This window comes from Pezoporus flaviventris, unplaced genomic scaffold (genome assembly GCF_033815535.1).
Source record: "Pezoporus flaviventris isolate CSIRO_AGI_PZ_B2104156 unplaced genomic scaffold, CSIRO_AGI_Pfla_v1 ptg000002l, whole genome shotgun sequence".
Classification (NCBI taxonomy): domain Eukaryota; kingdom Metazoa; phylum Chordata; class Aves; order Psittaciformes; family Psittacidae; genus Pezoporus; species Pezoporus flaviventris.
In genome coordinates, this window is record NW_026892550.1 from 87,702,203 (window position 1) to 87,727,307 (window position 25,105).

General features: G+C 47.6%; 1 protein-coding gene across 1 annotated transcript; it reads right to left on the reverse strand.

Annotated features, from left to right (window-relative positions):
• Positions 1–1,035: 1,035 nt before the first annotated feature.
• SVOPL (SVOP like) lies at positions 1,036–23,499 on the reverse strand. The gene is made up of 15 exons (XM_061444974.1): positions 22,602–23,499; positions 21,460–21,551; positions 20,383–20,481; positions 19,876–19,947; positions 19,648–19,772; positions 14,326–14,389; positions 12,815–12,940; positions 11,139–11,267; positions 9,393–9,466; positions 7,860–8,062; positions 6,646–6,757; positions 5,766–5,847; positions 4,242–4,331; positions 3,753–3,866; positions 1,036–1,329 (listed from the first exon to the last, which is right to left on the reverse strand). The coding sequence occupies exons 1-15, from the start codon at positions 22,678–22,680 to the stop codon at positions 1,318–1,320; spliced, it is 1,473 nt and encodes a 490-aa protein (XP_061300958.1). The 5' UTR covers positions 22,681–23,499; the 3' UTR covers positions 1,036–1,317.
• Positions 23,500–25,105: the final 1,606 nt, after the last annotated feature.

The following is a 25,105-nucleotide window of genomic DNA, read 5'->3' on the forward strand; positions in this document are numbered from 1 at the left end:
CGCTCAGAAAAAGGCCCCTTTTTTCCCCTCTCATCAGATGAGATATTGTCCACCTGCCTTTGTCGTAGGGTGGCACTGCATGCTTAAATGTAGTGGACTCCAAGAAAAGAACACTTGGTTGTGTTTGCAGCAGCCTTTGTAGCTTTTGAAATTGGTTGATTTTTAAGCTGCTCAGAGGAACCATTCATTTTCTTTTTGTTTTGTTGTTGTTATTTTGTTCCTTTTGTTTGGTTGTGGTTTTCTGTAGAAAGTTTTTATTACTTGGAGAAAGTTGTTTGCAGCAGGAGTTTTACCATCACAACAGTACCAAAGAAAGAATAGAGGTGAAGGAGCAGAACAGGAAGGTGACCATTCTAACAGAACAGATGTGATCAGTGCACACTGCAGTAGCACAGACTTAAGAAACAGGAGGCACTGCCACTGCAACATTTGATATCTTAAAGATCTGGCAATGCCTGGAAATCCTGTTTACCTTGTCATCAAGTTTAACAGTGCTTCCAGAGGAAGGTGCTGCATGTTTCTCTGGACCATAAGTTGCAAGCACAGATTTATTAGGTGGCTTGTTGCGTTTAGAGGTGAAGTTAGATACCTTTACAGCTTCACACTCAAGTTCTTCTCCCAGTGCAAGATACGGGGGAGAAGAGCATATATGTAGTCCTGCAGTACAGCTGCTTATCTGTCTTCTGTAAACTGAAACTGTCTTGTTTAATCCACTGGAAAAATCTGACTCAACCTTCATTTTGTGCTCTTGAATGTCACCCTGAGAATCGTCAGAAATTGTCTCTGCAGTGAGGTTTTTGAGATGTTAAATTTAGCTACTTTAACACAGGTGGTATAGGCACAAATACTTGAGGAAGCAATTTTAAAGTACTACATTCTTTCAAGCTGCTATGGCAAAGACTCTATCTACTTTAATGTATTTTTTCCCCCTTTGCCTCAGTCCACTGAATGGTGGTTGTTTTCCTTTTTTGGGGGGTGGTTTGATTGGTTGGTTTGGGGTTGGTTTTTTTTTTTTTTTGCTTGAGGGGGGGGTGTGTGTGTAATGTCACTACTAATAGTACTTGGTAGTAAAAAGTCTTCATTTCACTTCACAGGACAGGTAGAAAGCATCTGTTTATTGAATCATAAGAAAGGGATTGTCCTTGAGAAATTTGCCATTTGTCTATACAATTCATAGCTCTTGCACTGTTCAGTTGCCATTTTTAATAATGGAAATGGTATGGAGAAATAATCAACATCAAATGCAGTTGCCAGGAAATGACAGATTCCAAAGGTTTATTTTTCTTTCCAACCTAATCCAACATCAAATACTCGCTTTCATTTTACTTGCTAAAAAGGGGAAAGAAAAGAAAAAACATAAAATTAATAAAATGCACATGAAAACCAACAGAAATATGAATACAGGGGAAAACAATGTGCGTTTGGATCTGCCCAAATGCTGTTGCCCCTTGGGTGCTTTGAGAGAGGACTGATGAGTAAATATGCTTTTTAAATGTCATTTTCTAGATTTCACAAAAAGTTACTTACATAATTTTTGTTCTGTTGCTTAAACTAGCTCTAAATGAAGGAACACATCTGTTGTCTGAAGCCTTAGGTCTAAATATTCATAGAATCATATAATATTTAGGGTTGGAAAGGACCTTAAGATCATCTAGTTCCAACCCCCCTGCCATGGGCAGGGACACCTCACACTAAACCATATCACCCAAGGCCTCATCCAACCTGGTCTTGAACACTGCCAGGGACGGAGCATTCACAACCTCCCTGGGCAACCCATTCCAGTGCCTCACCACCCTAACAGGAAAGAATTTCCTTCTTATATCCAATCTAAACTTCCCTTGTTTAAGTTTTAACCCATTACCCCTTGTCCTATCACTACAGTCTCTAATGAAGAGTCCCTCTCCAGCATCCCTATAGGCCCCCTTCAGATATTAACATAGAATGGTTTGGTTTGGAAAGGACCTTAAGATCATCTAGTTCCAAGGGACACCTTCCACAAGACCAAGTTGCTCCAAGCCCTGTCCAACCTGGCCTTGAACATTACCAGGGATGAGGCAGCCACAGCTTCTCTGGGCAACCTGTGGCAGTGCTTCACCACCCTCACAGGGATGAACTTCTTCCATGTTAACAGAGCTTTTACATTATGTGTTTGAATTCTTGTATGGGTGGGATGACTGTTCTGTGAGGCCCTTGGACAATATGTTCAGTAGTCATGATTCAGCAATCCCTGAAGGACTACGTACACAAAACGTAATCTCTGAAATGACCATGAGATGAGAGCTAGCAAGTTCAATTTTAGATCTAATGGCAACTTCCCAGAGTACACAACTAATTCTGCAGGTTTTTATTATTCCATCCTTTCAACTTGTGCATGTAAAGGCCAGCAGCTGGAGCTTATAACTCTTATTTGTAGCAAGGAGAATAATAATGCTATTGAGCTAAGTCTGCAGGAAAAGGGGGGATCCTGTTAAGGAATCATTACACTCCCATTTATCTTGACCACTCTTAGCCAAAGTTAATTCAACTGTAGTGGAATCAAAGCTTTCCTTTAATGTCTAAAGAAGTTTTAATGAAGTGTTTTGCTTAGTAATTATTGTAAATCCAACCATTTGAAAGCCTAAGTGGCTCTCTGGCCGCTGTGCATGGGGTTGAATTTCACCCACAAGGGAAGATTAAGTTGCTTTGTCCACTTCCTTACTTAACCTTTGATTTTCATTCCCCCCCCCCCCCCCCCCCATCTTTTACAGAGTATCATATAGATATTTTAAATGGCATCAAACGTAGAAGTCAAGCATTTCTAAAAGTTAACCATTTAAAGAAGCAGGCAATGATCAATATGTTGTTTTTCTGAAAACCTTAAGGTCCCAGTGAGAAAACCTTAGATAAGACCCAGTGAAGTATGCGCATATATGTAATACATGTGTGTTTGTATGTTGTATGTCTGGCTTTTCAAAAGTGTAGTGCTAAAGCCGACGTAAAACAGTTTGTTTGAACATCTGTTTTGCTCTAAGCCACTGAAGAACGTGGATTACTTAGCCCATGGTCTTCTGGTTTGTACAGGTAAGACTGCAGAATAACAGGCAGTGTGGTGGGGGCATGCCACATGCATGATGCGAAAATGTCCACGCTCGTGTAGCTGAATGGACTAGAATCACACAACCACTCACCACCTCCTGTAATTAAACTAATGAAACCTGTTCAAGGGAGGCTGTCTGAATTTAAACTTCCCCCATAGTCTTCGTGTTTAGTGTTTTGACAGTGTTTTATAGGAAACGCTAGCAACAAGGGCTTGGCTAACGTACTGATACAGTTGGGTGTTTTGACTTGAATTTGCGAAGAAATGGCTTTAGTAGTTGAAGGTGTTACATGTCTGCTGTCCTTTCTTCCTGCAGTACCAGCAGCCTAGAACTGTGGCCTGTGTGCCTGTGAAGCAGCAAGTTCAAGTCAGGGCTGGAAAGGTACTAGCAAAGAGAGGCTTGCACTAGCTGAAGCTAACACTCTTGCATGAGGTAGCTGGGACTAGGGGCGGCGTGCTGGTTTGTTCTTTTATGAGAAATGAGCTTTAGGCAAATGGGGTGACAGTGCTTTAAGCTGCTGCCACAGCAGGGTCTGTGCTTGCCAGTCAGGCCTTTCTTTGGTTTATTAATCCTCAGGAGAGTTTGGTTTGGATTCCAGATGAATCATAATCTACTAGTTTCTAAAGAGCATTTAGAATAGCATTTAGCAGGAGCTCCTGGAGTGGTAATACAAACCTGCAGTGCCCTGCCTTTGGTCTCGATGGGCAGTGTGAACGCAGAGATTGCACAGACAACGCACACAGATGAGAAAAGACACAGGGCCCCGAGGAAAGAAGCATTTATGAGAACCTGCAGGCAAAAACCAGTTCAAACATCAGTTCAGTGGTATGGGGGGCTAGCGGTTAGGAATTAAAAGGGTGGGCAAAGGTTTGGAAGCACCTGAAAGATGTGACGATAGGGAAAACAATGTCTTGTGAATCCTTAAGTGCTTTCAGAAAGTAATAAATACTAGCAAGCTCTGGGATGAGATTTATGCAGAGCTACATCTGGCAAAGACTTTGTAAGTACCCTGTATGCAGAGTTGGGAGCAGAGAACTGATTGCATCCACCTTTTCTCTGTGTGTGTGTGTGTGTGTGTGTGTGTGAACTTCAGGGACATCTCTTTGTATATTTGATAGCAGTGGTTGGCACTATGTTTACCAACATTACCAAGCGTGCTCTTACTTGCGATATAAATGGGGCCACCATAGCTCCAACACGGCACAGTGACCCACTTGTTCCCATCCCCAGGGCCCGCATTGTCGTGGGATAAACCTAAAACGGGCCAGAAGGAAATCAGATTTTAGTGCAACAATGATCTGTGATAATGTGTCCTTATTTTTACTTTTTAATTTCTCTTCATCTTAATAAGGGCAGCTAGTGGGATAAGATATGAAAAGAAATGAAGGCTCCTTTTGGTCTCATTTGTGCCATTAAAAATCTGCCATTTTGTGCCCTAGGGAAAGCTGTAAGGCAAGTAAATCAAAGCTGGATGCAGTTCCTCTGCTCTTTGCTTGCCACTCTTCCCCCCTTTTTCCCAGCTGTGCTGGACAGCCTACACCGAAGTTATAGAGATTAGGCTGGATGCTAAAGGAAGAACTCAATTTATATTGTCAGGCTCTGTATCTGGAAAGCAGAAAGGATACTGTCTGCAGTCTTTGAGACTGTATCAACAGCACTTTTGTTTAGAAGGAGGAAAAATTAAAACAGATGCCAGTAAGAAACTTCCAGGCTTAGAAGAATGTGCTTTGTTTATTTTCTTTTTCATATCTTCTAAACACCTGTGCCAGTAAAACACTTAAGCATGTATTTTGTTTTACTTTAAGTCCTGCTACTATCAATGGATTTTAGCAAGTATACTCATGCAAGCCTTTGTAAAATTACTTTACTAGGCCAAGCCAATGGAAGTAAGTCAAGAAGAGTCCAGGCATGTGGCCAGAAGTGGGAGTTCTGAGTATGGTTTTGATCACTGATTGAATTGTGAGCAGTATTAGCTTATGATATGGCCATGGCAGCAATGGTCTTTACATCAACAGCATGCGATTCAGGACTACCAAAATGTTGGTATTTATTTGAGCCCAGTGGAAGCTTAAACAAAACAGTGTACTATTAAAAAGTATCTGGCCAACACAGGGAGCTACTCCTGCTTGCTTTTTATCATTTGAGTCAAAATCTGCATGGCAAACCATTTAACTCCACTCAACTGTGTAAAGAACAACAATCCTCAGTGCATACTTCACCCACAGAACTAATGGCTCTGAGGTGGTGCAAAGGACAAGCTCGCGGAAGGACTGAAACTTTGCAGATGGAGCACAGCAATTTGCCCTAAGTGAACAAAAATTGTATATATAACCTCATACTGCTTCTTAGGTACTGGAAAAGGTTATTTTTAAGTGGTAGCTTATTTTCTAACTTTGCAGGGGAAAGATTGTGGGGTTTGGAAGGTGGTGGTACGCAACATCTTCAAAAATAACATTTTCTAGTAGCTGACCAGCAGATGCCTCAGTAGGGCATTCCTCTTCCCCCTCCTCTTATCATCTTCAACTAGTTTTCTGATTCCTCCTCTGATCTTGCATATGAAATCAGTCAGAGATACTTAGTACAAGGAAGGTGACCCTAACTAGTCAATAAATCTGGCAACATTCCTGGGTATAGGAAAATGGTCTTTCATACAACAGAGCAGGTTACCGTAGTTTCAGGAGCACCCACCTCTGCTGTGTAAATGTAGATGGTGTTGAAGTTGGCTGAAACCAAAGCACGTAGCATGAAGAGAAACCCAGTCATGCCTGCACTGGAGAGAAAGCTATCTGGAGCAAAGAGTTAGGCACTGAATCGGGATCAGCAGAGATGCAACCTAGCATATGCACTGTGCTAAGGCTTTTACAGCTTAATACGAGGAAAAGCATAAGGAAAAGTTGATTGCTGACAAGAATAAACTTTCTTTTGTCCATGGGCATGGCATGTTTGAAAATGGGCTACTGCTCCTTTGTTTTCCTCTAGGCAAGTGTTAGACCCTGGAGGGAATCATCTGAAGAGGACCATAGTGTCTCAGCTGGTGCCTTCAGCGTTACATAGAATCACAGACGGGTTTGGGTTGGAAGGGACCTTGAAGCTCTTCCAGTTCCAACCCTCTGCAAAGGGCATACCTTCCACTAGACCAGATTGCTCAGTGCCTCGTCTGTCCTGGCTGTTGCTGGATTTCCCCCAGTGAAGTGCCTGATTATAGAACTGAGGAAATAGATCTAGCATTGCCAAAAAAGGGAAAGGAAAAAACGAATAACAAATACGACTGCTTTCTGGCAGATGTTATTCACATCATTTTTATGTGAATTTAGTAGAAAACAACTTATTGTATGCTTGGGGGAAGCCATGTGGGCTCGATAATACAAGTGACCCCCCTGCACGCTCCCTCACCACAGCATGTTCTGCTGCAGCTTTCCCAGGAAGGGGAGGGATCCAGTCAGTGGGGTTTTTGCAGATGTACAGGAATTACTGGCCTGACCAACCGATGACCCGAGACTACCACAGGTACTTGCCCTCTGCCCAGGACTGCAAGCCCCCCAGAAAGACTCATGCTGATCCAGGCTACCTGGAGGTGCAGATATTAAGGAGAAGAAAGAATAGGGCCGTGCATCCCATGGTGATACTCAGGCTTAGTCGTCTTCCGAGGAAATTGATGCCAAGAATGTTCAAAGGATTTACTGCAGATAAAAAGGAAAACTGTAAAATGTTAGACGACCTCACTGTGATGATTGTCTGTGTCTTGATAAACCTTGTACAGTGTGCCTCAAAATACCTCTCTGCATCCCCACTGCCTACCAAACGCTCTGTAAAATGCACAAACCCTGTAATTCTCTTCCTGTACCCCAACCCTGTCATTTGCTCCCATAGCTCCTCTTTGTCTGTCCTTGCCCTCAGAGGATGGAGCCTGTGCTTCTCCGACATTTCCCTCCTCTGAAGGCATCCACTGGGTGAGTACCACAGCCCTGGGTGGTTTTGCTCCCTCTGGCCACAGCCAAGCCAAAACCAGGCCCAGAGCGTGACCCCAATGAACTGGGAGCCAGGCAGGCACCTGAGTGCATCACTGGGCTGATCCTAGCCTGGCTGTACCTGCAGCTGCAGCATCCAAAACCCACTCACTTTGTAGGTCAGCTGCTGAGACATGAACCAGGGAAAACATGGATGTCTCAGGCATGTTGCAATACTAGACACACGCACAGTGCCAGGTTCTTTCAAGGGTGCCTTTGGGATGTCCTGCCATCCCCCAGCACTCCCAGGAAGGCTGCACCAGGAAGCATTTTGGTTTGCTGGGAGTTTAGCTTTCCTTTACTGTAGTGCTCAGCATAGGACCTGCTCCTGAGGCCACCATCTCTTGGAAGGCAGGACGCTCGTGTGATGCATTTATTTACATCAATCTGACTATTTGCAATCCTTGCTTATTTATGACTTTCCAAAAGCTACGTGTCTGGGAATTTGGGAAGCCGGGCTCAGTTCTTGTAAGTTGGGAGCAATTTTAACCAAGGCTGTCAGTACATACTAACTGCTAAGGAGGTCTTTGCTGTTGGAAGGACCTGTGCTATCACCAGGAGCTGAGCTGCTTGCCTAGGGAGCAATACCCTCTCTTACCCCTTGCCACCAGCTCATGGCCTGTGTCCCAGACCTTTGTTTGAAGTGCCAGTTGCCAGCAATGCGGAGGACATTGCGACACCTGGCCCGTCAGTAAGTGCACACACAGCTACACGCTCTGCAGTGAGCGTTGGCTGGCTGTAAGAAGGAGCTGGCAGGGAGAGGAGAGGAGGTTACGTGCGATCTCTCCAACAGTGCTGATGATCATGGTTTGGTAGGCAGCAGGCTCGAACAGGCGGCAGTGGCAGGGGCTGCGGCTCTCCTCGGAGTCATCGCCGGAGTCCTGCATCGGTGGAGCTGCGGAGGCACAGACGAGGTCCCGCTCCAGTAACTCGGCGCTGGCCAAGATGACACCGTAGTAAGCAAAAGCTATGCCAAGCCTGGGTGGGGAAGGAACGCTGCGGTGAGCGGCAGCAACCATGGGGAGGGTAGGGGGAAATGCAGCAGGTTTTGGTGCCCTATTCTGGTGTGCCCAGACAGGGTCAACCCACCACGCTCGCTTTGCTCGCCCATTAGTGCTGCACCTTGCTCTGCAGCAGGTGACCGGGGCAGAGCTTGCCCCTGCGGTCCCTTTCCTCATGCAGGGCTGTGAGTGGAGACTACCCCTCCCTGGGAATCCCAGCAGTCTCAACATCAGGCCCTGGTGCTGCAGCTCACACGAAGCAATTGCCCAGGGTTTTGCTGTTCTTCTCTTTCCTGCCCAGGGATTTTGAAAGGAGCTTTCAGTAAGTGGCTGGAGAGGCTCACATTGCACCCTGGCTGGCTGTCAAGAGCACAGCACTGGTGATGGCAGCCTGGCTGTGTCATTATCAAGTAATTCCACACACGCCTAAGCACAAGCAGGCCAAGAAGTAATTTTCACTCTTCTTTAACCCCCCTGTCAGTTCCAGAAACGAGCAGCAGAATCTGGGCTAGGAGACAAGCTGCCTAGGGATGCTTAGGGAACACAGGGGGTGGGAATGCAAACCTGAGAACATGCTAGCAACCAGGAAAGAAAGGAGGATTAGCAAACAAAAAGAAGGATTATTTCATAACATACAAGTGGAGGGTGAGAGAACATGAAAAATTTGAGGCCTGACTTAGCAATAGTTTGGGTCAATGAGTTCCCATGGACTCATTATTTATACATTTCCATTCCAGACAGCAAAGTCAATGAAATGTATACGACCCTTGCATACAGCTACGGGGAACACTGCATATGAAATGCATCCCTCTTCAATCTTAATATTCCCCAGCCAGCGTCACTGGAAACAGTTCATGTGTTTCTGCTGGAGCCCTGTAGGACTGATGTATTGGCTGGCCTTGAAGGTGGTGCATTTGTCCTCCTCTTGGGAGGAACGTGTTCACACCAAGAAGGGAACCAGAGCCACAGGCACACAGTGGGTGCACGCTGCTGCCTTTCTCCTATGGCTCCCACCCCACCTCCCCTGAGCTGCCCTGTCCTGAGGAAGGGCTCACAGCACCCTGCACCATCCTGGATGTCCAGCCTTCTGCTTATGCTAGCAGCGACTGACACAGGATGTCTGAGACCAGGAGCCATGCACACATACTCCTCCTCCAGATGGCAAGGATCTACAGCTGCCTCCTAAGGCAGAAGTGGTGCCTTGTAATGGCAGAGTCATGGGGAGGCTTCTGCTCCCTGCACACATTCAGCTGAGAGAATGAGCTGATAACCAAACAAAAAAAGGAAGAAAAAAGACTTTTTTTTACCATATGATCCATATCTGCAAAGTGGTTCTGAGGTATTTGGGGTGGATGAGGTCCTTGAATCTTCCTCTCCTTTCCTGCAAATCATTTGAGAGAAATATAATGAGGTATTATGAATTACATACTATGAAATATTATATATTATAGGAAGTTTTTAAAAAGGCATATTTTATACAGGGTGAGTGTTCTGTGAGAGCAGCAGGCACCCCAGGGTCTCCCTGCCCTCGCCCCAAGCTGCTGGTGCACAGACAGACTGACAGATGGACTGACAGCACCCCGTCAGCCCTTCATAGAGGAAAGCCCCTCTTCCCAAAGGATGTCCACAGGAAGATGAGCTGCAAAGGACGGAGAGGAGGAGAAGAGAACACCCTGAGCACCCCTGGCACCCACAGAACTCCCCCAGCTCGCAGCAGCCTGGCCCCAGCATGACCATCATGGTGCTAGAGGGTGCCCCAGTTGATGCTGGCAGCTCCTGTTGCCCATGTGCTGAGGAAAGGGTCCCAGTGTCCCCTGCTCTGCACGTGGAGCAAGTCTGTGGCCACATACATCTTGCTGGGAGGCCTGAAATGCCAGTGAGCAGAGACACATGCAGGCACTGCAGGGCCCTGCCTGCCCTGCTGCTCCCCAGGAGCTGGCAGCTGCCCCAGCATCCCACTGCCGAGGGGACAAGAGTTCCCAGGGGTGTTTTGGGTTGCCTTTATTTTCCTCATCATTGGTTAAGGCCGAGAGGGGGCACAGTGAACAAAACCCCTTCCCACAGCCAAGGCGGGTCCATTACATAAATTCAATTAAACTACAGGGAAGCTTTAATCCTAATTAATTCCAATACAATAGCACCATCTTGCATGAATTGCTAAGGACAATGCTTGGTGCCTGTGGGATTGAATAAGCAGCAAAGAGGTCCAGGAAAGGGACTTACTTAAAAAGAGCTGGATAACAATTTGAGGCCCTGGACAATAGGTTTGTCCAATCTTCATCTCCTGGGGGTCAAAGGAGTCACGTGAATAAGTCTTCACTCCCCGGAGTCAGCATTGCTTAGACTGGGGGTAAGGGAGAGCCACCTTGTGGGGGGAAATTCCAGTTCCCAGCTCCTGTCCTGTTCTGCCTGCATCATCCACACAAGCTTCTGGGCATTTTGTTCCAGCAGTAATCAACTCCTGAGTGCTCAGCTGCTTACAGGTGGAAACAGTGGTAGCTGTGAAATGGCCTCTCCTGCTTTGACCCCCTTCTGCTGGTGCATGGCTCCACATTCGGGGACCTGGGTGCTGAGACCCAGTGGATAAGCCCAGCCAGGGGCTGGGAGAAACCTCATGGCAAGGGCTGACCTCATGGCTGGGACCCTGAGAGGCTACAGTCCTGAGAGGGAACCCAAGGGGCAGGTCCCACGTCTCATGGCACAGGGGACAACCCTGGGGGATGGCTGGGCAGTGAGGGAGAACATACTTTGCCAAGAGCCCTCTGTGTAGCAAAGGAAGCAGATCTTTTCTCAGCACAATATTTTTCTGAGCAAACACAGAGAATGCAAAAAACCCCAGAAAACTCAATTCCAGTTTGAGGGCCAAGATTGCTGTCTCTTCAAAAGAAAAATGACATCTTCATCATCACATTCAATAGCTGTTTGGAACCAAACCAGGCAAGGAGGGGAACAGAGGCAGAGTGAGATGTGCTTGGCCATCCTGCTCCCTTCCTGATGCTCAGATCCCAGAAGCCCTGGACAGAGGGCCCAAGCAGTGCAATGGCTTAGCTTACCTTGGCAGGCTCCCTCAGCTCCCCCTCGGGCATCGCCGCCCCATTCATCTTGGCTATCCTCTGCAGCGTGGCCAAAGCAGCCGCCACATTGCCCACGGATACGTTGTACCGCGCCGACTCTGGGATGAACTGAAAGCAGAGCAGCGTCAGAAAGCCTTTCCGCACCTCTCTGTCCACACAACCCTCCTCACAGCTTCCTGCCATGCCCAGGAGCCTGGCCAGGCACCACCTCGGCTGGAGCAGCCTTTTGCCTGTGCTCCTCCCCAGCCGTGCTCTGGCGCATCCCTGTGTGTCCCGGCTCCCCATACCTCATGGTGGGCAGCTCACCCTGCCCAACAAACCCATTTCTTGGTCCATTTCCTAGGGATCTGCTACTGAGCTGACTGTGGCAGGCACTTATAAGAGGTGGAAGCCAAAGACACATTTTTAACAAAGACAACCCTTATTGATTGTAATTCTAAAACACGATGAGGCACTTGCCACTTACTTAAGCAAAAGTCTTAGAAGACAGAGCAAAGCCATTAAAAAAAAGGAAGACATGGATGAAATTTAGGAACAAACTCATCACAAGCATTCGCAGCATTCACCCACACCTGTGGTCTTTCCAAAATAAGATACCTTTTCATTAAATGATGTTTCCACTAAATTATAAACAATTACATCTGTATCACTGAAATGGGAGTTAAAGATTCCTTCTCTTCTAAAGGCATATATGCTGTGTCTTTTTTTTTATTCTTTCTAGACTAAAAACTTTTGGTACCCTCTTTTTTCCTTTTTCTTTCTAATGGCAAAATATCAGGAATACCAAACATCAAAGTTATATGAGTGGACATTCACAGTGCCCTTGCATTTGACTGCCCAGGTAGCACCCCGGATGGACTTGTCTATTTGTTCAGCTGCAGGAGGAGCTTTCTCATCTGCACATCTTGCACCAGGAGCAGCTGCAGCACCCATGGGCACTGTAAGTAGGGATTTTCTACACCACTCCCCACAAATAAGACTGTCCCCATATCTGAGGCTGATATTTCTGAAGCTTGAGTAAACCTGGGGAAGCTGCAGTTGACCCAGACACCCATTTGCTGTGTGAACACTTTACTGAGGTTTCATTCACCAGCACTAACACATGTAAAGACTGAAGGGACCAGCACTACACTGAAGGTATTGTGATTTTGATACCCTTCCTAGCCTGTCTTCCTCTCGATGGTGCCCATCACCATGGTCCCTGGGTACCACTGGCACCATGGACACTGGAGCCTGGGGTGCTGGAGGGCTACAGGAGGGCAGCAAAGCCAAGATCAGCATCAGATCTGTAGCCTCCTCAGGCCATCAGGACCTTCCCAACTCTCCCCCCAGGCGAGAGGGCTGAAGTGGTGAAAGGAGGACAGAGTGAGGGTGGTAAAATACTGGACTAGATTTCCCAGAGAGGTGGTGGATGTACCATTCCTGGAGACACTGAAGGCCAGGCTGGTTGTGCTTCTGAGCAACCTCATCTAGTTGAAGACATCCCTGTTCATTGCAGGGGGGGGTTGAACCGGATGACTTTTGAAGGTCTCCTCCACAAACTATTCTATGATTCTATGACATCCCCAGGTTTGTGGGGGTTCAGGGCAATGCCTCTTGGTGCCTGGGGAGATACCAGGTCAGTGGCAGCGAGCGGGCAGGGCAGCTTTTCTTACCTTGAACACCAGGATGAGAAGGATGCCGGGGATGGAGGCGATTCTGATCAGCCATCGCCAGCCAATGGTTGGGTTCACCACCGATGCCAGGCCAATGATTAACATGGATCCTGCCAACCAAAACACCTTTCCAAGGGAAAAGAGGGAGTTAAAACATGCACACATGGCAATAATTTGTTTGTTTTCTTCCCTTCGTGTCTGGTTCCCTGGATAAGTGGGGATCTGTGCTGGGGAGCACTGTAGTTCAAACTGAGCCATTCTATGCCATCCATGAGAAGCTCAGCTTGGGTTGAAGGAAAGAGGGAATGAAAGACAAGTATCTGGGGAGGGATGGCTGAAGATGGTCTTAATTAGCTACAGATGCAAACAGATCACTTGCTGTTATGTTGTATTTAAAGCCACTTCTTTTGTCCTTCCAGTCACTGCTCTGCTAATGCTCATGCCCATGAATTTTCCTCTTGTCTAAATCTCTGCAGGGATGCAGCAGATTTACTAGCACCAAAGGCAAAAGTGGGCCAGATTTCCACCACTGGAAGTTGGTGTGTCTCCAGGAGACTCAACGCCAAGTTATACCAATGGAGAATGTGGCCCCCTGATCTGCAAGTACATTCCTTCCCGAAGTTCACTTGTTGCCATTAGGAGACACATCCCTTACCAGGGGACCACCCAAGGGAGTTCAGCCAACACAAAGCACAAACAAACACACAGGAGCCACAACAAGTTCATGAGGGCAGAAATAAATTTCTGAGGAGAAATAACATTGTTCCTTTTTATAAAACCTTGTGTTTCTGGTGACACTTCGGTAACGAAGCCCTGGGATCAAACAGGCAGTAATGAAAAGCAAATTATCCCTTCCACCAAGGCCATATACAAACACTTTTGGTTCAATAGTCAGATGAATTCATGTGCTCAATGAGGGCTCCACAGATCATTTGCACATGCAGCAAGTGCCCGTTGCAGAAATCTGGCGTAAGCAGCCACCCAAGTCATGCTTGCTGTGGTCTTTGCCCAGCAAGAGGGCACAACCCTCCCAGCACGTCTGGGGCCAAATTTGGGAATCTGTGTTACCCCTATCCTGCACAGTGTCCAATGTGCAGGGACAGGGAGAGGCACAGATTAGGACCTCATCTGGGCATGACCTTTTTAACTGCTTATTATCAATGGGGGTCCAAAGAGAGGAGGGGATGAGCTCAGGCCTGGAGGGGGCTGGCAGTGCTGCTGGCTCTAGTGCCTACCAGCTCATCAGCACTGGCCCTCTTAAAGCCATGGTGCCAGCCATCACTCAAAGTTCCCATGCAGTGGTTGGAGCAGCCAGTTACTTGATGTTAGTGCCTCTTTTCTGCAGGCAACTGCCTTTACTAACGCAGACGCCACACTCTGGGGCTCAGACCCAGACAAGTGTGAATAGTCTGGGAGAAAGGCTGATGTCCTGGAGATCCAGCTTCCAAACAGCAGTGGGACAAATCTCCTGGGGCTTGGGGCTGGAAAAACAGAAATGTGCTCACTCTTACCTGAGATAAGGGCAACATGTATCCTCTGTATTTGGTGGGCAGAAATTCTGTTTTTATGATAAGCCTAGGGAAAAAGGGGGAAAAATACAGAAATACAGCAACAATGAGAACTTCTATACTAATGAAGTACCAGCTCAGCTCAGTCAGTTGTGCTCACGGGAGAATGGATAATTGGTACATGAACTCTGAATAATCCTGAGAGATACAGCAAGGCCGTGAGAGGCCCAGGGAAGCTTAAGCAAGCAAGATAAGAAGAAGCTGGATTTCACCGAGTTAATGAGAACTGTGGACTGTTGGCAAGCTTTCGAGGTCAAGTTCTCACACCTGTGCTTAACCAATTGTATGTTAGTCACTAAGGGTCTTCAAGGCATGTATCCAAACATAATATGCCAAATCACTGTAAGTGCTTGTAAGAAACAGTATTTAAGGGGTTAAGGCTTTTTAATAAATGGCTTTTGTCTGATCATATTGATCTCTGACTGGGTCCATATATTTTCTGCGGCAAATAGTGCCCAATGTGGGGCACCCCCCTGTTTTTCATATTGAAACTGAAGGAATTAAAGCACGTGGCACCAAAGAAAGTGGAAAATGCAGAGCTGCAGGGATGTCGGCTGGGTTCGATCCAGCAGGACCAGGTAGATGCCTCGGAACGGAGTCTTGTGAGCCCGGAAGACACTGTGCAGTGCAAATAAGGTAACAGCTGACTGGTCTGGAAGAGGATTAGGATGGGGAATCAATTAAGTAAAGAAGAAATGGCCATCCTTAAGCTCTTCCAGCATATCCTCTCAACGAGAGGGATAGAGTATGATGATAATCTGTCAAAAAGACTGCTGCTCTGGAGTAAAGAAAAAGAGCTGATCAAGTGGGTTAATGAAGCCTTTGAGCTTGGGTCTTGGGAAAAAATCGCTAAGGAAGAAGCCTCTGTTTTATGGATGTTTCCGGTCCTTCTTAAGGTGAAGGGAGTAACCTTTAAAGAGACAGACTTAAATTTAATGTTGAAATGGTCAAAGACGCGTTATCCAGAGAGTGACGAGTCTACCGTATTTGAGGTCTCTGTGGAATGGTGCAGGAGTTAAGCTGTGAGATGCACTTACAAAAGGCAATGACACTGTGAAAAATTTGTTAGTCACTTGGAGATCTATTTTAGAGATGTTAAAGTCAAAAAATGAGATCGTGGAGCCCAGTCATCGTTCCCCTACCCCCCCCACCCCACCTGCCCCCGCCAAACCTCCGGCGGTTGCTGCCGTGGCTGTGAAGACTGAGGACAGAGATGAAGACAATCTTTTCAACCCAGGCCCTACTGACCCCGAGAAGGAGCCTGTGCATGTCCATCAGACTGCTGCTGCTGCTCCTGAGGTTCTGAAGCCTGATAATTCTGATGCTGCCCTGGATGATCCTTTTGACCCAGAGCCTATTCATCCAGAAAAGAAGCCTGATTTATATCTCCCAGGTCTTCATGTTAAATGCACAGCTGTAAAGGGAGAAGTGAGACCAGTGGGGATGCAGATGTAATGTGTGCTTTCCTGGTGGTGTATGTGCTGGATCAAGACCCACGGTGGGAAGGTCTCTCGTATGCTCTTATCAGGGGTATCGGGTGGACTGTGGCAGACTGTGGACTTGGAACCCCATATACAACTCATTTGATAGTCTCTCTGTGATACTCATGTACTAGAAGTTGGTAAATATTAAGTATGTCCAGGTTTGTATCCACCTTTGGAGACCTTTATAGATATTGCTGGCCACTTCTTCCAACATAGGCTGGCCACCTGTGTCAGAATGAGTGTGCATTTTGGTCAGTATAAAAGCCCAAGCCTCGTGCGATGTGGGGGAGGCAGAGCCTCTGCAGGGACGCCCGCTAAGGTTGAGCCTGCCACCTCGCACTGCAATGATGCTTCTCAGAGCTGGTTTGCTGTTAGTTTCCACAGGGTCCTTGTGCCACGTTCTGTAAATGGGACTGTAGTGGGAGTAATGACTGTCTGGATTTTTTGCTTCAAATACTGTAGTTGTGTGGAGTGTGCTTGTGGGATCCCTTACGTGTGTGTGTGTGTGCGTGTGCTTGTGTTGAGGACAGATGGTGTTCTGTGTATTTTTTGTTGTCGGGTTCATGTAAAAGTTTGTAACGGGCAGCAGTTTAACATTTCGGGCAAGAAAGGGTTAATGTAAAAGTGCGGTTGCCGGCAGGTATTTACGGTTGCCGCTGAAGCAGGCAGGCATCTACAGCAGCTGCCGAGCAGGCCGGTGTTTGTAGCCGTGCAAAGCAGGGTGAGCGACTTTGGGGAAAAAAAAAAGGGTATTTGAAGAGAGTTCGGTCCCCCAGTTGCCCTCTGATTCGGCTCCCAGCGCTCCACCAGCGGAACGGCCAGGATGGACGCCAGAGCTGAGGAGTGAAAGAAAAGAAAACCAAACCAACCAACCAACCAAACAAACCCACATAAAGTCCTCTCAATCTATTGAGGTATTGAGGCAGTTTGTAGACACCACAGACAAAGCCTAAAGAGCACCTGCAACACAGTGGGTGCACGGTAGGAGCCTTGCTTAGTATGTTTAAAGTAACCTGGGGGTGAATCCAAGACTTGGAGGAACAGGTAGATCGGTTGAAACAAGAACTGCTGACTGAAAAAGCGAGAGGGGTAGTGCAAGCACAAGCTTTACGAGTCGTCACCCAAGCAGCATCAGGGTGGCAGAAAAAAAAATAAATAAATAAAAAAAAATGCCATGCCAGACCTTGATGTGGGGGATGGCCTCCCCTGTTATCAGAGAGCCATACAGGAGAAAAAAGGGCAGGCCCAGCAGCCTGTAGGTGGCATATGTTGGAGATATGATCTAGCCCAAATCCCCTGCTCACGTAGGGTCATCCAAAAGGTAAATAAAACAAAAAGGGGGAGATGTGGAGGCAGTGTTCTCACGGGAGAATGGATAATTGGTACATGAACTCCGAATAATCCTGAGAGATACAGCAAGGCCATGAGAGGCCCAGGGAAGCTTAAGCAAGCAAAATAAGAAGAAGCGGGAATTCACCGAGCTAATGAGAACTGTGGACTGTTGGCAAGCTTTTGAGGTCAGGTTCTCACACCTGTGCTTAGCCAATTATATGTTAGTCACTAAGGGTCTTCAAGGCATGTATCCAATCACAATATGCCAAAACATTGTAAGTGCTTGTAAGCAATAGTATGTATGGATTTAAGGCTTTGCAATAGACGACTTTTGTCTGATCATATTGATCTCTGACTGGGTCCATATATTTTCTGTGGCAGTCAGTGTTGGATGTTGCTGCCTGTAGACAGACTACCGTCCCTCTTCCACCACTGAGCAGCACCCCAAGATGATGGATCCCTGTTTAATATGCCTTCCACTCAGGCACCAAATTACATGCAAAGGAGATACACACCACGAATCCTTTCCCACAGCCATGGCTGTAGGATACAGGCAGGTTAACACTTCAGTCTGTGCATCAGAAAACCTATGGGAAGATCCTGTGGGGTGACCAAGGTGTCAGCACAGACATAGAGCACGTTTGTAGCCATGGACAATTTTTAGTGAATCATTATTTTTCATTACAGAAAACAGCCTGTTCCACATTTTATCAAATGGTTGGGTAGCTCCTGGGGGAGGAGCTCTCACGGGCAGCTCTCAAGTTCACAGGTGGGAATTGTGCTTCCTTGGCTGGAAAGAGAGTGGTGGGGAGAGACCCATGTTGGCTCCTTCTATCTCAGCTGTTGAAGTGTTTTATAACATGTGCAATATCTGTGCAATTTCCCTCCATCCTCAATAGGCTCATGAGCAGCTGTTGTGGTTTAAACCCAGCCAGCCAGCTCGTTCACTCACTCACTCCCAGTAAGTGGTGCTGGGCTGGAAGCAGTCGAGGCCTGCGTCCCGTCCCATCCCCCTCCCCCGTCCTGTCCCATCACCACCCCCCCTTCCCCCCCAGGGGCTCTCCCCTTCCCCACTCCTGGAGGGATGGGGAGGAGGATCGAAAGAGTGCAACTCCTACGGGTTGAGACAAGAACAGTCCAGCAACCAATGTACAACACAAATCACCACCGCTACCACCACCAACAACAATGATAAGAGAAAATAACAAGGGAAGAGAATACGATATCACTGGCCAAGAAACGAGTCTGACCCAGAAGACCCCTTGTCCTTCCGGGTAACTCCCAGTTACATCCTGGGCATGACGTGCTGTGGTATGGAATACCTTTGGCTAGCCTGGGTCAGGTGTCCTGTCTCTGCTTCCTCACAGCTTCCCCTCCTCCCTGGCAGAGCATGAGGCTCACAAAGTCCTTGGTCAGGGTAAACATTACTTAGCAACAACTGAGAACATCGGTGTTCTGAGTATTGTTCCCAGGCTGAAAGTCAAAACACAACGCTGCACCAGCTGCCAAGAAGGAGAAAAATTGACTGCTACTGCTAAACCCAGGACAGCAGCCTTCATGGCCAGGGAATGGGGGCCTTCCTGTGAAGGAGGCAGTGTTGGTTACTCAGCAGACATGGGACCCAGGAGCAGGATGCCTTCCCCTCCCAGCAGCACCTATGCCCCTCTTGTCTTTCCCATGGCAAAGGGCTTTTGGGTCAACACAACTGGTTTGGTTTTTTTCTCCCTGGGCAGCAACCAGGCTTCGAGGAACCATGGAAGATGCTTTCCCTGAGAGAGCTCAAAAAAGCAATTTACTTTCTCAGGCTCCTAGTGCATTGGTTGCCAACACTGGGAATTTCTGCTCTCCCTCGCCATGTCCCCCTTCCCACCCCAACAGGGCAGAAAGTTTCATTTAAGTGGAAATGTTTTACATCAGTTCAAGAAGAATTTGCTACTTAAGCAGAATTGCTGTGACTTCTTTAGGAAGAAGCAGCCTTTGCTCATCTGTTACCTGTCTAATTGGTTTTATATGTGTTTAATAATCCTTTTGTCACTGGCTTAATGCAAACCAGCTGCCTCCTCTATTCCCGGGCTTGGGAGTCCTTGGGAACTGCAGTTTAGGTTGATCAACCAGGATTCAGTGAAATTACAGAACGGCATTTTTTTTAAGGAGATGTGGGAATTTGCTTCTCTTTCTGATGTAGAAATTTGCTCCCTTTTCCACTTCCAGCCCTGATGGAGGCCCCTTCCCTGCTGTCTCCCCCCGGTCGCAGCACAGCCATGGCTTATCAGGCTCAGCTCAAGGGAAAGAGGGCACACTTCCAGGGTCAGCCAAAATGAGCTGAAGAGGCTTTCTTGCTGCAAACCCAGGAACTCAGCCTCTCCGGGCCCATGGGTGGCTTCATTAACCTCCCTATGGAGGCTGGCTTGGTGCTGCCTGTACTACGAGGCATGAGGCATAACCTTACCCTTGCGCATGGCCCGATACACCACCTCCTACCATGGCCCGCAGGAACACAAACCAGATGTAGGATGGGGCAAAGGAGGTCAGCAGGGAGAAATAGGCTCCCCAGAGGAATGAGAGCAGCAGAATCTGCAAAAGGGGAAAAATGAGCGTCATCAGACCATGGGCTCGGCAGGATGCATGGCTCCTGTAGGGCTCAGGAGAAGACATGCACCCCATGGCATACACTCACCTTCCAGCGGCCATACCTGTCAGCCAGCAGCCCGAGCACTATGCTGAACACCATGTAGCCAAAAAACACCATCTAAAGGGAATTGAAGCACAGCTGTGGAGGGCCCAGTCCCAGCAGCACCAGTCAGCTCTGCTCCTTGAACTGCAGGTGTGATGAATGCTCTCTCTGAGCAGTAGGATGAACTGCAGTGCCCAGAACCATGAGGGAGGTGGCTACCAGGGGCTGACTTCCTCCAAGCAGGCACTCACTGCTTCAGCCCTCAAAGATGGGGGTTGGGTGGCAAGGACTCCAATATGGAAGTGGGGGCTTGTTTTGACATGAAAGTTCTGGGCATGGATACGTGTTCACATCAGCTCGCTTTCTGTTTTGCTGCAGTTCTAGTACCTGAGAGGAGACCCCAGGAATTTATTTGGTCCCCTGGGAAACGTACTTTACAAAGCCCATGGCAGTGCCCTGACAATGACCACATGGTGGATGACCTGCATGAGGGGAACATAAGTCACTCACCGTTGTCACTAAAGCCACCTGCCAGTCTTGAAGCTGCCATTCACATCGGATGTGAGGGGACACAACAGCTATTAGCATGATCTCCATGGCTTCAGCCACCTTTGGGAACAAATGTGCAAGTTAGCAAGAAGGGAAGCCCACAGGGTAAAGTCCTGCAGTCCTACCAAGCCTGCAGCCATGGCAGTCTCGTCATGTCAAAACAGCCCTGTGAAGCCAAGGTGCCTCCATACTGGTCTGAATCCTGCACCTGATCTGGATAGACATAAGCTGTTGAAAATCAGGTATCTAGGTACACTGTGTAACTAGGAAGACTGGAAAGACTCATCCTTTCCAGAAGGAAGGCATTCTTACCCACCTGTGCTAGTGGAAGACCTTCAACTACCTCTGGAAACCAAGCTGCTTGGTTAGGTACTTAGCTGTAAATTCAGGCATCTAGCACAAAGATGACCTCTTAAAGCTGTTTTTCATTAAAAATTTCATTGCTCCTTTGGCTATTTGCCCCAGCAGCTGGCTTCAGTTAAGAAATGAGCCTATCATTTACACATAGCTGGAGGCATTTACATCTCAGCTGCAGTGATTCTCATGGATGTAGCCCCATTGCCTCTTTACCCCAGCCTGGCCTCAGGCTTTTACCTCTGGTCACAAATCAGACCTGTCTGGCAAGACCCTGCCAGTTAGGAAGGTTTTTGGGTAGCCAAGGGTAGGAGGACAGCAGCCAGAGTGTACAGGGTTTTGGTACCCTCAGGATGGCATGAAAATTGCTGTTGGGAGGCTGAACCTAACCCTCAGGTGCTACTGAAGACATGCCCCATCAGTGCTGCCAGGTGGGACAGTGCTCTGCAGCAGGGGCCAGGCCAGGATGCTCTAAGCCACCCTGCTCAGCTTTGCCCTGAAATAGCAATGTCAGTTGTGGCCAAGATCTATTTTGAGCAAAGATGACAACAGCAGAAATCCTGCTTGAGTAGGTATTTGTGAAAAATATGGGCTGCAATATGGTGCTTATGGTTGCTACTGCACATAATAAGGAAAATGAGGAAAGTGTTTCTCGGGCCAGTGCAGATGGCTGCAGATACCTACCCCAGTGCTCCCCATGATCAGGAAAAGCAAAATGTGGAACCTCCCGAATCCAATGGTTTCCACAGCTTCTTCCACTGTAAACGTCTTCTGTTCTGAACATCAAAGGGAAAGGAAGACAGAGAAAAAAAAAATCCCATGTCAGCAGTCAAATTGTACCTTCCTTTTATGAAATACCAACATTTTCCTTGTTACTGTGGGTCCGCACCAGAAAAAAGGCTGGAAACATCTACTAGTGGTGTGTCCATTGACCAGCCTCCGGGCACATTGGTGGCTGGACACATCGGGTGGTTGCTGAAACACCAGCCAGCAGAGAAGAGGGCATGGGCCTGAAGGACATCCTTGTACTGAATTACTCCAGATGCTTTGGAAACCCATGGCTCGGACTCTGTCTATTCCCTTCCCATGCCCAAACTGCCCTAAGGCTCACTCCCTCTGCACCTCTGGGGTATGGGCCCACTCCCAGCATGGGCAGTGTGAGCCAGGGGCTGCCCCAGTCCCAAAGCCCTACAAGAAACCACAGCTGGGAGCTCTGGGCTCAGTTTTGTCTCCTAAGCCTTTATTCCTGACTTTTCCACCCCATTTCAGGAGCTAACAAAGGCATCTCAAGATCAGGGCTGGGGTGGCTTTATAAACAGACCTGGCAGAAAGCTTTCAGTATATGTATGCTTTTAAGCTCTTATTCAGGTGAAGTCAGAGCTGTAAAAATTTTTCTGTCAGGCCATTTATCTCTCAACTCAGTCATCTCAAACCCATCAACATTACCTATGTAATGGAACAGACGAAAATTCTTTATTTTTTGCAAATTCAGGCCTTTTTAGTGGTTTTCTACATTTTTTCACTTAAAAATCATTTTGAATACATTTATTTATTTGCTAAAAAGAAAAGAATGCTTGAATTACCAACATAATAAAATGTATACACAAAGCAGAGGCCTGAGAAAAGCCAAGCCAGCCAGCTCTTCCCACCACTGTATGTAGCAGCCACCAGCCTGGTAGCTGTGGTGGGAGAAGAGCAGTACAGAGCTGATACTCGTGTTTCCATGTACAGAGGTTTTAGGTAGCTAGAGTGCCAGGACTGGGGACCCTCTCTCTTGCCCAGCTAAATGAGGACCCAAATTCCTAGTCCTGTCAATACAAACCCACCTTTTGGGGGTTCTTGTCTCTCCATGCAGATTTCCTCCAGACCAATAGTATTTTCTGCCTCTTTTGGTGCAGTGGCCATCGCAGCTCCTGCTGGGATCCACCGTCACAGTCAGGCAAAGCTGGGATTTAACTGTGAAACCTCTGGGCAGTCACAAAGCCATCCAAGCAATAAGCCAGCAAAGCAGCTCCCCATGTGGGAGTGGAAACATTAAGACATGGTCAAACATGACTTTGTTTCAAGCAGCTACTGAGACCTGTCCCATCCCATAGTGGGTCTGGTGAAAAATACACAGAAACTGCACAAGATAAGTTAGTTGAACTGACAGAGAATACTCATTGCATTGCGCTGGCCAGGGATTGCCTTAGGGAAGACGAGGCCTGCTAACCTTCCCCAGCCAGAGGAGAGTGAAATGCAGAGGCAGGCAAAAGATTCTGCATCTCCAAGAGACAAGACATAACATGATTGGCAGCAGGTTGCCCCTGTTGAATGCAGAAATTGCTGCCCTTTGGGAGCTGGGGTTGAGAGGGCTGTAGAGGTGCTGCACTCTGTAATTGCTCATGGGAGCACTGAGGCAGAGCCAGTGAGTGGGAACAGCCAAGGAGCAGGGTGGCAAACCTGATACTCTGCCTCACACCCCACTGCACTAATCCCCATCCTCTCAGGTCAGGAAGAAACACAGCCGTATGTTCTGGATTGCAACAGGGGAGAGCTGGCTTCCTCCACCCATGTTTCTGTTTTCCAGTGCTAAATCTCTTGGCCTGATCACAACCACTTTTCCTGGTCAGAAAAGCTCATCTTAACCCCAGGGCGGGGATTAAGCACACCACTTGCTTTAACCCACAAGCTTTCCTGCTGAGTGCTCAACACATCTTCAATTTGATGACACCCTCTCCTTTGATTACCTTCCTTCATGGTCACCGGACTTGGCCCAGGCAGCATTTACAGCCACCCAGCAGTGACTGGGGATGCTGCAGTAAGGTGAAGTTTGAGGGAATTAATGACTAAGAGCATCTAAAATACAAAATCCCAGCTGAGATAGAGGGCAGCACAAACACAGAAAGCACAGAGTTAGAGCACTCCCAAGCTGGAAACCTTAAAAGCATCATACTTAGGTACATTTACAAGGAGGTCATTAAGGGCTATTGGCAGATGAGTCAGTTGGGTCACGTGCACTGACTTTGCTGTTACAGATCATTACTGTCCAGCATATGCAAGAGGATGCGTAGGATGCTTACAAATGTTTCTCAGCAGTGTAATCAGGGGCAGCAATAGCTGCCAGCAGCACACAGTGCCACCAGCTGACCACCAGCTAGGGGCCATTTCCAAGTGGAACCAGCTCAAGAGCAACCAAACAGGATGCTTGGAAGAGCCTGGGAGAAGAGGTAAAGCTTTACTGAGCGTCTGACTGGCAAAGGGGTCTGCAAGCAGGTCTGGGAACCTGCTTTTCTCCTTTTCTGTCTCTTTATGATTAGGAACCTGCAACTGCATTCTGCCACCAGCTGCAGCTCTTCCAGAAAAGGGGAAGAAGCCCCAATCCCTGGTATTGCTGTACAGAGCCCCTGATGAGGCTCAGGTGCTCAAGCAGAAGAGTGCAGTGACACCTCTGACACCCCACAGTAACCAAGACACCCTCAGAGGCATCAAGATAGTGTATTTCACCAATGTGAGACACATACTGCTCTCAAATAGCAGTGGGTGAGCAGGTGGGGTACATTTTCTAGCATCTCAGCTAACACCAGAAATCTGTGGAGGCACCTGTATCCCTCTCTGTCCAAGTATTGGGGCAGCTGGAGCAAAATTTACTCATCCATAAGCAAGACAAGAAGCCACTGTTCAGGTAAGTCCCTAGCACTGTACACTCTGATAGAGCATTTATGTTGAAAGCACAGAGATTCAGATGCAACACTTTAGTAAGCCTCCTAACTGCTCCTACCAATCACACAGTTTGATCATCCCAAACCTTTGCAGCCCTGTTTGCCTTGAGGGAATAGCTAATATCTATTACACCTCTTTGGGGAGTTGCTATTTGTAAATCCCACTGAAAATACTAAATACCAGTTACATGAGCCAAAATACCATCAGTGAGAAAGCTGCTGCTGGCAGGGAAAATAGCGATTCTGCATCCAAAGGGAGCAACCAAGAGTGCAGTGAAACTGCTGCCGGGACCTGGCAGAAGGATGCTGTGATCCCACACCGGAGGTCTGCAAGGCCACAAAGGGCACATGGATGTGATCACAAATGCTGTGACTGAGACTAGCTCTCAGTAAAGCCAGCGAGCTTTCTGCATATGACATACAAATGATCAGATACCCCCACTATTAACCCAAAGCTTGATTAAATACTTTTTCTCTTTCTGCGTGCAGCTTTCTTACCTCTGCAGTGTCTCAGGCACGAAGAAGCAGACCTTAGTTTTCTGGCTGTTTTCCTTCCCTTCTATTTTCTTGTTAGAGTGCTGGTGGTGCTGTGGTTTTGGGATGCAGCTCCCGGGAGTCAGGTTTCCTCC